Genomic DNA, 13,059 nt, shown 5'->3' with positions numbered 1-13,059 from the left:
GTTTTGCATGTACTCCAATCTGTACTGGCTTGCGATTGGTGGTCTAACTGTGTGGCGACAATCTGTTGAAATTTTTCTCGATGAATAATGCTTTTCAGCTTCCACGTTTTGATTCTCCGAGGCATTTGTTTAGACTTATGTTGTGACAGTTCGACAACCAGGTCTGCCACAAGGAGTCTATGTTGGACCACACATGATTCGCCAGGTATAACTTTGACATTTATAAATAGCCTTCGATGTTGTTGCTTGTCAGCGAAGAAATCAATTTGCGTGGCTGATGGTCCAAATTTGTATGTTATGAGATGTTCCAACCTCTTTCTAAAATATGTTTAGTAAACAAAACCTGTGACTTTCAGCAAACTCAAGGATGCGGTTACCATCTTCATTCCGTTTTCCATAGCCAAAACCGCCATGCACGTTGTCAAAACCATCTGTTTTCTATCTAAAGCGGCCATTGAGATCGCCTCCAATCAGGATTGTTTCATATTTTGTTATCGTTGAGATGGTGTCAGAAAACGCAGCCCAGAAGTCATTTTTCATCTCTTCTGATTCGCCTGTCTGTGGTGCGTATGCAGAAAAAATAATCATTGTTTGCTTTTCTAGGCGAAGCTTGATCCACCCACATGAGCATTATTAAAAATTGTAACCCACTTATTTTAAATTCTATAACTTTCTTATGAATAACTCCACACGACAAAGTTTTTGTTAATCGTATTTATTTAAAGGTGATTTATATAAATTCACTTATTTTAAGGCTTTGAAGATTGAATCTTAAGGCTTTAAAAATTGAATTTTTGCCGAAACATTCTTTCATAAAAATTGTATGAACTCAAAATGGGCCATACTTTTTTTTCAACCCATCTGTCTACATTAATACACAGATATATATATATATATATTATATACATATATATATATATATATATATTGAATCCACAAGTACGTGACTACATAAAGGGGTGATTATCCGCTGCGCTTATTCACATAACCCGAATGTACTAATGATTCCTTTGAAAATTAAGAAAATTACAAAAACCTAATAACATATATACATATTCATATTTGTGCCGCGGAATTGCATTTATTCAATAATTAAAAAAATGTTTTCAATATTACTACTCGAGTAAATATTATACAGTACAATGAAAATGTAGTCGATTACTGTATGTCAAAATATTTAACATTTCTGAGTCCCATCCAAGCATCAGTTACATCGTAGCTTGTCTAAAACTTCGTCTAATGCCGCTTGAGAAATCTTTGTTTTGCATCTAACCTGGAACGTTGACGCAATGTGAAAATAAAAAATATACTCATTAAATAACTAAAATGTGATCATTAATGTTATAAAAATTACAAATAATCGAGTAGGTTCAGCAATTAGCAAAGTATTGAAATAAAAAATAGAATGTCGTAAATTCTATATAACTAACATTAAAATAAGGTAAAAAGAAATCTTAAGAATTACTTTACAACATTAAGCATCTGTTTTATAGTAAAATTTACGCAACATATATAAGCTGGAAACACATTAACACTCATGTTATCACTTCCAGTTAACCTGGAACGAAAAAACAGCCCAACAATTATTAAACCAGTTTAAAACAACTTGGATCGGCAATATCCTTTACAACGGCACCGCTCTTGTCAACAAAGAAAAGATAAATATAAATTAGAAACGTTTGAAACGGAATGCTACAGAACAATGTTGAGTATCAATTGGGCTGGAAAGTGGAGGTAAAAAAGATACCACGAAAAACTGCCTTGGAAAATAGTAAAGTATATTTTAAAATGTAAAAAATGCAAACTAAGACTCTTTATACATATTTGCGAAACGTCAAATAAGAGGCCAAAGCCAATGGAAACTGCACGCAATAATAGAAATAGAAACTTTAAGAATGATCGACAACCTGCCAAGATTTCTACAAACTCATTTCTCAGTTTTCATTTCTATTAAAACCAGTAAAAATCTCTATTGCTCGATGTGGGAGATGGAAGAATAACATTGTGATTGTGGGTGGTTGTTGGGTGTATATGGGTGGCTAAGGGCGATTGTTGTTGAGTGAGTAATGTGTGGCTGTTACGATTTCTTTGAGGTGTGAGGACATGCTGACTCGGTGTTGAAACTGTTTGTCTTTTTTATGTAAGAATATAAACTAAAATGTTTGTTGTCAGAATCCGAATATTAAAAAATATTAAACAAAAACCCATAAAGAAGTTTTAAGAATTAATGAAGCTGTTTATAGCGGGGTCACTCAGACAGACGTGAACCAGAAATCGCTGAAAAAGTTGTGACAGAAAGGTTTACTGGTAATGATAAATGACAACAAAAATTTCATGCGTACCAACAACTCAAAAACTCAAGACCATCAACCATTTTATTATTAATGAAAACGAAGAAAGAAAGTAAATGGGAGAGTTGCCCGCAAAGAAAAGTTGCATCAAAGAAATTTTTGTGACCTTGACAAGTTGAAAATGAAATTTATTTTATGCATTTTATTTACAGTATATCAAGATATGATTTGTGCACTCTTAATAATACAAACAAATAATAATAATTCAACTGATATTCGCTGTGAGCAAAACATCGATCTGAATCTTTGATAATCATTATAATTTATGATATCCAATGTTGAACATGAATTAAACTTGTAGCATGCATGCACGTAGGCTACGTGTGATGCTCTTTGAAAACAACAAAAGTAGATGAATGTTTCAAAGTCTGGATTTTACATCACTTAAACAGGAAAATAAATTGAAAAGTTAACGAAACTTAATAGCAACAATTATAAAAGAAAAAAATTTAATGAATGAATGAATGAAGTATTCATCCCGTTACCTTCCATTCATCAATGACTTCGAAACATGACTCATCGCTTGGTAGATTCTGTTCTTCTATCTCTTTGACCACGCCTTCGTCCTTCAGAACAATCCTCGCCAGAGCTTTCCAGTTGTTGCCAATTTTGACGACAAAATCTTGAAATTGTTCGTCAGAAGCCATCATCTCATCGTCGTTTTCTTGAGAGCTGCTTTCGCTGCCAGTATTATTTTCAGTAATCTTCTTATCCTCAATGACTTCTTCTTTTATATCTTCAACACTTTCATCAATGTCATTCAGTGACTTAGAGAGGGGTGGTTGCTGAAATATTGTTTAAGTTGCAAGGATTAGGTAGAAAAACAATTACAATGGTCGAACATAAGCATAAAACTTACAGGTAGCTCTTTGTTCAGTTTGTTTAACATCAGTTCTAAATAGCGAGGAATATTTTTAATCGGAGTTGCATTTGCGTGCATTTGAGAGAAGAATGCAGGACTTTGACTCGCTAAAAGCCTTAGAGACTTCCATGCAAAAGTTGAATTGTTGATCAACCTGAAATTTTTCAATTTTTTTGTGTTTCTTAATCAAAATTAATTAATTAATAATTAACTGATTAATTATTTAATTCTTTTTAAACATTTTAATGATTGTTATCGATGTCGTGAACATCAATGTTATTAATTTATTCTTCTCAATCTTGTTCCATCCAGCCTTCTTAGGCTTCTACAAGCATCGTCAAAGTAAGTTTACATACATGTATATAAAAGATGCAGTTTATTGCATATCTTTAATATATTAATCTTTTGAGGTTCAATAAACATTTTTAGTATAATTTTCGATTCAATTCTTCTGAATTTGTTCCATCAATGCATTTCTACTCAGCTCATGCTTAAAATGCTTACAAACAACTCTATAGTTTTACTAAATACTCTTTGCACTCTGTAGCAACGTTTGTTGGTTAATTATAACTTATGCAAAGAATGATACTACTCCCAACAGTTTCAACACATTACGCACACAAATTTCTGAAAAAATTTTATTTAATCGCTTTTCAGCTAATTTATTTTGAAAAAACGTTCATTACACATACATCTACATACATAAGTCTACATCTTGCCTCTGCAAACTCACTCTATCTAACCGACCTTCGTTACAATAAATGCTTATTTTCTTTCATCAAGGTAAGTGAATTGTATTTTAAAGTTATTTATCATAAGTTGCAAACTAAGATATCTAAGATATCTCACTTTAAGATACCCTACAAACTAAGATACTCTACAAACTAAGATACCCTACAAACTAAGATACCCTACAAACTATGATACTCTAAGATATCACAAGTAGATGAAAACTTAAGTTAAAAGAAAACATCAACAGACTTGTAGCTCTCTTCAATGGAGGCACTTGGATCCAGCTGCTCCATGGCTTGGCTGAAGTACACACTCATGTCAGCAACAAAATTCCTTTCAACAAATTTTAAAATTAAATTGTATGTACAGTGGTGAGAATTCGTTTTTCAGGATTGAGACTGTCGTACATACAATTATTAAGAAATATCGCAGCATTTTCAAAGCTGTACAACTGTGTGTGCGTGAAACGTAAGAAATAAGGACCTGTCCTGTGATTTGCAGGCCAGTTCGTTGTCCAGACAGAGGTTCCACAGCTTGGTCATTTCAGGATTGCCTAACTTCATCACTTTTGAATTCGATTTCAAGTCCATTCCAATATTTCTTTTTCTACTTCTGTATAATATATTTCGAAAATTTAATTTATCAAAAAAAAAAAATTATTACATTATAATTATCTAGCTATGATTAATTTATAACGTACAATCATAGGCCGATTTATACTTATCGCCTTTCAGTTTTCTTCACTTTCGCAAATTATTTTAATATTTTCAATATCATTATTTTATCATTAATTATGATTGTTCTTCGATTATCATGAGCTCTTATTGAGAGGTAATCTTATCGTCGTGCTTCACTATCCTCCGTCTACCTTAGCTATGTCAACTGAACATTTAAGGTCGTGTGCAGTAGAAAATAAAGAATGTTTGCCAGAAGTAAATGAAAAAGTTGAAAACAAATGTCGAACATTTGGAAGAGTTTACGCCGAAATATTGTAGCTCTGCTTTGGGAGTTGTGAATTTTTTTATTTAATTTTCCTCAACTACGGTATAGTCTGTGATAAAAATAACAAACAGCTCTTGGGAGTTCTAAGAAAGGAATGTTAACAAATCACTTGCAATCTCCATTTTCCCACACGTAATCAACAATATTCTTTGTATTATTTTAAAATTGTTCTAAATTCATATTTTATTTTCATCGTTTCACACCTTGCATGTTGCTACTTCCTCTGCAACTGGCAGAGTTTGATTTACAGAATAAGAAAAAAAACCTGTTGTGTGGAGGTACGATGTTTTGTGTCGGTGCGTTTTTCTTCTTTATGAAAGAGGCACAACCATCATTCTTCCAAGCGATCCAATTTTCTTCACGATCCAAAGTATGCTGTGAAATAAACATAATGCCACTCAATCAAATAATATTGCGGACGCTACTACCATTCACTTCATCTTTAAGAATTAATTCTGCATCCCTTTAGTAATTTTTCTTACAAAATGAGCAAATAATAGCCAACTTTCATATCCACTACATACTCAAGCCAAATCTTTTCCAATCTTTCTATGATTAGGGTTCCAATGTCTTTATAGTTACAATAATCAAAATCATGTAAGCACCATCAACTTGAACGAGGTTATCTTCACTTTTTACGACTCATCATAACTACAATTCTCCTCCTCCATATAATAAAGGTATATCTTCAAGTTTATCGACAGCAATACAACGCATTTAATCTGGTCTCATTCTATGGTAGACATGTAAGCAACTTGGTTGAATAAAGTTTACTGAAAGTTAAAAATCGCCAGATCTGATGAAATAATAAAACTAACAGACAATAAAAGAACAAATGAAATTAGATGACAAAAAATAAAAAGCATGTAAGACTAAGTGGGTGGCTTCAAATGTCTGCATTTTATGAGATAAAATTAGATTTATGCTTATCTATCCCTATCAATGCTTATTGCCTAAATTAACTGTAAACTAAACAGAAAAAACTACAAAAGGAATGACTGATGTTTTTGAAAAAAAAGCTCATCTAGCTTGAAAAACATATCAATCAAAAATATTAATGAAGTAATTTATTTTATGCCACGTTTCTCAACAAGAACTCTTTTTGCTGTGTTAATAAAAAATTAGGCCCCTATCAAATTACAAATGTTTAGAAAAAGCTGAATGTAACAGACGATGAAGCAATGTAGAGAAAACTGATTTTTTTATAAATTAATGTGGAAAGGAGGCAAAGAATGAATATAGAGCATTAAAAAATTCTTCGAAACCAACGTACAATAAAATATTGAAGTGTTATTAATTATTTACTGAATAAAATTAACACTTTAGAACCAATATGCTGATAGAAAATATTTGTTTTAGCGTACTTTGACAGTTTTTGCGAACAGTTCTCCATCAGTTGGTGTCTCCTCGAGCAGCTCGTAAACTGTTTTTGTGGCGTCAGCTATCCAGGAGATTTGATCCTCGCTGAGGACGTGCCCTGAACTGCATGCATCAACAGTTTCAAAGTTAAATGAAAAATAAGGAAAATGTACAACTTTGTAACTTGTCTGTATGAAAGTTAAGAAAAAAATTAAAAATGAAAATTGAAAATGAAGAAGAAGGTTCATCATTTGCAAATGAATTTAAAACAAATCTGCGAACTGTTGACAGGTATACAGTTGAATTTGGAAGGCAATGTTGTAAATAAAAAATTGAAATAATGCAATGAAAAATAATGTACAAATCGACCAACAGTTTGAACTTGACGTGTGATGTTAAGTATTGGAAGAGAATTAGAAATTGGACCAATACATTTCGCCGGAAGTTGCTGTCGCTGAGTTGCAAGTTGAAGAGCTGAAACATAAAAGAACAACATTTGAAAACAAAACCAACAAATTACAATTATTAGCAGGATGTGTAATAATTAAGCGTGTGGTCATCTAACTAATAAATTAAATAGATACGTAACTAAAAGATCTTATCAAGCATACAAGTGATGTATATATAATTTCAAAATCTTAATAAAAGATATCCATAAACTCTTCAAATAACTACATCATTCTAGATTCCCACGCAACAAACACTCTGATGCCATCTACCAGACATTCACATTCATCCACTAAATTCACCACTTGATCATCCAGCAGTTTCCATTTTGAAACAACGACACCTCGCACCAAATCACAGATCACATTGAAAATATGTCGTTCTTTGTGAAAAAAATTGATTACAAAACTTAACAATAAACTTCGTCGTATCAACGCACTTTATCACTGGTTAAATATTTTGCAAAACAACACTCCTGCTTGAAGTTCTGATTTTTTTGATTGTCTGCGGGCATCTTCACCTGACTCAATTTGAAACTTTTGAAGCATCCGAACACACCACTTGCACACTGAAAAAAAATCAGTTGATAATTTTAACACCATAACCTAGGGTTAATTAATATTTTAACACTCTAGGAATGTTTAATTGAAGAAGATGTTTGAGTGCAAGGCAATTAATTAGTTAGCAGGGATGTCATGATGGAGATGTGCAGATGGAGACTGTTGTTTCAGTTTATTGGCTGATTCATTCAAATAAGAAAACTTTTAGAAATGAAAAAGAGTTGCATATAAACAAAATGCTTGTGGTTTCAAAAAATCTCTATAAGAGATCAAGAGATAAATGAATGATAGAATCACATAAAAGCATCTAGGAGACGTTAAATGATGAAACAAAATCACAAATCACCCCTGTAAAAGTCTTCCAAGCCCCAGTGCCGTAACATCGAGTTGGATTTTTAAAATATTCTTGCAGCGTCCAGAACTTTTTGTACAAGTTGTAGTCGATTGTGATGTCACTGAGGATGATTAATGCATCAAATGTGTTAACCATTATGACAAATTCAATTGAAACAACGCAAAAATACTTGCATATTTTTTTCTTTCTCAAAGGAAAAATTGGGTAACAATTTGTGATCCTGGAAAATTATATTACAAATTAACATTACAAAATGAATATTTTTACGATTTAGAAATTAATAGAAAAAACTTTTTTATGTTCCGAAATTACTAAAAATGAAATATTTTCATAATTTTGGAATATCACATAAAGATCTCACCTGCCTAACGAGTAAAAATTACAAACTACCATAAACTGATATATGAAAAATGCGTGAATACAAAATAAGGCTTCAACATCCTATAGAACTTAATTAACCGACCATAATTAACTTTCTGACTTTAAATGATAAAACATGCCTTATTTAGATTTTTATGAGCTTAATAAGGAATATCATATTTACAGTGTTAGAAACATAACAAGAAAGACCTTATTGAATTCACACTGATCCGGATTTTTGTTGTAACTGATCATGTTCTCCATGTTGAAGTTACTCATCAAATTCAAACCTGGAATGTGAAAGCAGTCATTCAGCGAAATATAACAGCAACCATTTTCAAGTTATGAAATCAAAGTTTAAGAAACAATAGAAATTTAATCCTATATTCAAGACAGCTACGTCGTGTGTGCTAGACGCTGACGATAGTGTTGATGGTGATGATAGTGATGCTGATGATTATTACAATTAAAATTTACACACACACACACACACACACACACACACACACACACACACACACACACACATACATATATATATATATATATATGCTTTTGAATAAACAAACCTGATTTTTCTTCCAAGGGAAAGAGATGAGCCAAAAAAAGTTGGATCTGACCACAAAATACTGTATTCCTTGATTTGGATAGTCTTCTCAACAAATCTTAAGGTTACAAAATGTTTCAAATGATTAAACATAAGAATTAATAAATAAACAAACAGAAACTGTAAATGAATTGACCAAAGAAATATTAAAAAATAGGTGTATACCAAATTTATTTAAAATTTTTGCTCAAAATAATTAAATAGAAATTTAAATTACCATTGCACATACGGAGCAGATAATTTTTTCCTGCGTTGTAAAACATCTCCTGCAGTATAGAAAGAAATGAACAAAGTTTTAGTGTGAAATTGACAATGAGAAGGAATAACCCGATGAAGTATTACTCAATGCAATTGTTTCCATCTACTTATTAATGAAAAAACCTGCTTTAGTTCTTATGAAACTTAACAAAAATCAGATAAACATTACAAAAGCTCAAATGCGAAGCACATTGTTACTGGCAAGCAATTATTGGAGCATTATATGGTTGGTCAAGCAGGATACTCAATACAAAGTTATTATTAGTATATTAAAATATTATTTAAGGAGGCAAAAGCGTGAAAATATGCTATTGTAGAATAAAAAAAAAGTGGATTGGTTCAGTTGGCTTGTGTCAACCTGAAAATAAAAAACGGCACGTAAGTTCAGTGCAGTATCCAAAGCAGTGTAATGTTCATTGCAGTAGTTTCTTTTTAACCTGGCAACTTTTTCATTCACAATTTTTAATTTGCAGGTAAGTAAATTGAAGTAAAGCCACATCTCTGTGTTTGTCAGAACTGTGATATAAATAGCAATAAAAATCAAAAGTTAATTTGATGTATTTAGTCTCGACTGACATCAGGAATCCATTGAGTGTGTCAAGATGAACTTGACGAATAAAATTCATCTCAAAAAGAATGTTACAAATCTTTCAAAATTATGGTCATGCAAATTCAAATAAAATTAAAAGTATACGTGCATATATAAAAAACGCTATTTGGTCACTAACACTCTTCCAGGTTTCGACGTTTTTATCGAGGTACTTGAAGAGTTGGGCACACTGGTCCAGCGTGATCATATCAAAAAGGTCTGAGAGGAGGATGAACAACGTTGACGCTGTGCATACATCTGAAATCAAGCCACATTCAACAATTAATTAAAATTATGTTTAGCCTTTTATATACTTCTTATAAAATAATTAGAAGCATGGAGACCAATCATTCTATCAAAAAACAACGCATGAAATAAATTTAATAAATATACAAAAAGGCAACATTGCTAAAAGAAACCTTTCTGCACAGAGTACACCAACAAATCAATAAACTTTTCCATCTTATTTTGATCTGATAATTCAACCTAAGAAAAAAACAGAATTGTTATAAGTTATAAATCAACAAAAATCAATAGAACAAAAACACTCTTGTACATTTGTTCGCACAGCACTCATTTGTACGCCACACAGTGCCCAAACATTTTATCTTCTGAGTTACCATGATCACCAGAGTAACTAACTAATCAATTCTTATACATTTAACTGGATAAAAATATGACTTCAGTGACAACAAAAACAAAAGAACTAAAAATCAATTTCTTCTCCATTAAAAACACCTGTGTTGTTTAAAAATATCTTTTCTGACAAGTTAGGGTGCCAGTAATTCTTCCATGAAGCATCAGTATGTTAGATTTCAAATGGAAAAATTACATACATTCTCTAGATTATTAAGTGGTGCACAATCTGCATTTCTTATCTTATTATTTTCGTATCTACTTTTTTACACTTCCAGATCTGGAAGGAAAGCCCCTTGAAAAACAGCCTTCCCTTTTTCTCAAATTATTACACATTGAATAAAAGACAAGTACTTTCCCAAGCATCTTTTCCAAATTTCACAGCAAAATAACGAACAGGTAGTTATAAAAACTAATAATGACATCTAACCAAAACATTTTTTGAAAGATTAGGCACCCATGCATGTTGCAATTTTGACACAAAGAAGGCTAAAGAACTAAGCAGTCATGAACGTCAATAAGTCCAAAAGAAATTCAAATTATCATCAAACTAAATATAACAAAATCAACTTCTTTAATGTCTGTCACTATATAATGTCTTAACCAGTCATTTGGTTTAGATAGTGTCTCGTTAGGTCACGGTTGGTTGAATTTATTTCAAACATTTTCATTTTGATATTGAGGTTTTTATTACATATTTCTGAAAAACTATATTCTTGCTATTTCGTTTAATTTATTTGTTTTTTCATACTCCAATGAACTGTGTGTCACTTCTCAAGCTGCTCTCAAAAGTGGCACACCCTTGGGTTAGATAGATGATCCACGTGCGTACAACCACCACCACAAACAACAACCAATCAGTTTAACATAAAGAACCAATTCTTATTAATATGGACAACAGGAAGAAAATGAATAATTACAAAAACGATATAACAGCTGGTTCATTAAAGAAAATCATTTTAAAGTAAAATAAAAATTAGGTTCGTAAACTAAACTTACTGTGTATTCTCTTAAAATGAGTCTATAACACTGGTCGAAGATCATTTTCTTGTCGCCATCACTGTCATTTTAAATTTCACATAAATTTTATTTGAAAAACTATCTGCAAATGAACAAGATGAACTGCACAATTTAAAATTATTATTAGCCATAAATTGAAAGTTGAATGCAAGAAGTCAGGTGTTGATATAATAAAAATATTCATCCATGAGCTAAAAATTCTCCTGTTTGAAATCATAAACAATATGCAAACCTGCTGGAAGAATTAAGGTAGAGGTTGAATATTGAGTCGTAACTCCCATCATCTCTGATGCAATTTAAAATTTCATCCTAAAAAATTTCAATGAGGTACAAAAATAAATCAAATAAAATTAAAAAAAAAAAACTGAAACACGCAACAGAAAGTTCTGCACAGACAATAAAATAGTGAAATTTGAAATGAGGTAATGAAGAAATCTACAGGTTATGATAAATTGTAGTACGAAATATGAATTTTTGAAATTTTCCATTTCCTACACATTTTAATTTGTTTTCATACATTTTTAGATCTGATCAAACCTCGAAAACTCTAGCTATCTCTTACATTCTTTCTCTCTCCATAAAAATCAGCAAAGATTTATCTTTTTCTTTTATATTAGCAAAGGTTAAATTCCTCTAAAGTGATCTTGTTAAATAACCGGCGATATTACTATCATCATCATGTTATTCCCTCTAGGTGATATTCTGTAGATGCAAGAAGCACTGTCATTGCACTGTTAAAAACCGCTTCCAAGTTTTTGAACTGATCAAAACCATATTCACTCCATATTGCCATAATTTAATTACAATCGATTCAAAAGTAAGTATTCAGCTCTTTGCACCTTCAATACATCTAACCAAACCATAAGGAATGACCTCAGCATTGTTTACTGGAGCAATGAAGTAGATTTGCAGATCATATGCTTACATACCATCTGCCAAAACATGATTATACACCAAACCAGGTGAACCAGAAACATACAGGAGCATCAACGTAGAACCTCCTAACAATGAATCCTGTGGCGCACCTGTTTGCATTTCCACATCATCAAACATCAATCCAATCTTTGCATCCAATTCAATAAAAAAAAAACAATCAAACAGCACGCCACCAATACCAACCAACGACCTCTACAACAGCATTGCATGACCTGCCTGATCGAACATGGGACTTAGATCCAAGAAAGCCAGTAAAACCATGATTACCATGACCAATGTTTTATTGTCACCAAAAATTTTTAGCAAAGCTGTTTTTGTAGATGAGTCTGGTCCATGTGCTGACTAAACTGACAGCAGAGGTTTATTTGAAAATATGCAGCTCAGAGAACAATACAGTGCTAATCTTTCAAAAACATTTTAATTCAAATACAAGTTAAAAAATTATTGGCAACTTCACGATTGTTGAGGAATGAGATAATAGTCAGATTGGACCCTTTTGCAAATTCTCCAGCCTTGTATGAATTGTTGATCCAGAGACAAAAAGATGTTAGCAGACAATCTAAAAACCTATTTACTCATCACCTTGGTAAAAATTAGTGGCATTGTTATCTTCGATCTCATAAATGCTGCCCCAACTTCATCAGCCATGAACTCTTCAAAGAAATTCTAATAGCCTGCTACCTCGCATCATCATGTGATGTTTCCTTTCTTATTGCATAAACCTTATATGTGGCATACTATATCGGACCATCACCTGTCATCCAGCAGACAGAGATTAACTGAATTCCATAATTTTTTGGATCACATCTGTTATTCAGACATGATCATCAGACCACAATGGAGAGCACGTTTCATTTCATAGATGCAATTATTTATAAATATTCCTTATTGAAACTTGGTTAACAAACGTTTCTTCAATTAAAATGATTTAGACAATATATAATATAAAATTACAGTGTAACTGACAAATGCAGATTAATGATTA

The 13,059-nt window shown here is 31.9% G+C and overlaps 1 protein-coding gene across 1 annotated transcript; it reads right to left on the bottom strand.

Moving 5' to 3' along the window:
• Positions 1-2,824: 2,824 nt before the first annotated feature.
• HELRODRAFT_81226 (hypothetical protein) lies at positions 2,825-9,753 on the bottom strand (the record flags this gene model as incomplete). The annotated part of the gene is made up of 13 exons (XM_009020870.1): positions 2,825-3,072; positions 3,207-3,367; positions 4,195-4,278; positions 4,429-4,554; positions 5,213-5,322; positions 6,312-6,429; positions 6,680-6,780; positions 7,193-7,321; positions 7,660-7,851; positions 8,239-8,318; positions 8,598-8,693; positions 8,853-8,901; positions 9,622-9,753. Coding segments are annotated over 13 exons (1,626 nt in total), but the record flags the coding sequence as incomplete, so codon positions are not given.
• Positions 9,754-13,059: the final 3,306 nt, after the last annotated feature.

The sequence above is a fragment of the Helobdella robusta genome, assembly GCF_000326865.2.
Source record: "Helobdella robusta unplaced genomic scaffold HELROscaffold_29, whole genome shotgun sequence".
Lineage (NCBI taxonomy): Eukaryota > Metazoa > Annelida > Clitellata > Rhynchobdellida > Glossiphoniidae > Helobdella > Helobdella robusta.
The sequence above is the reverse complement of the archived record's forward strand: the minus strand, read 5'-3'. Positions and strand labels throughout refer to the sequence as shown.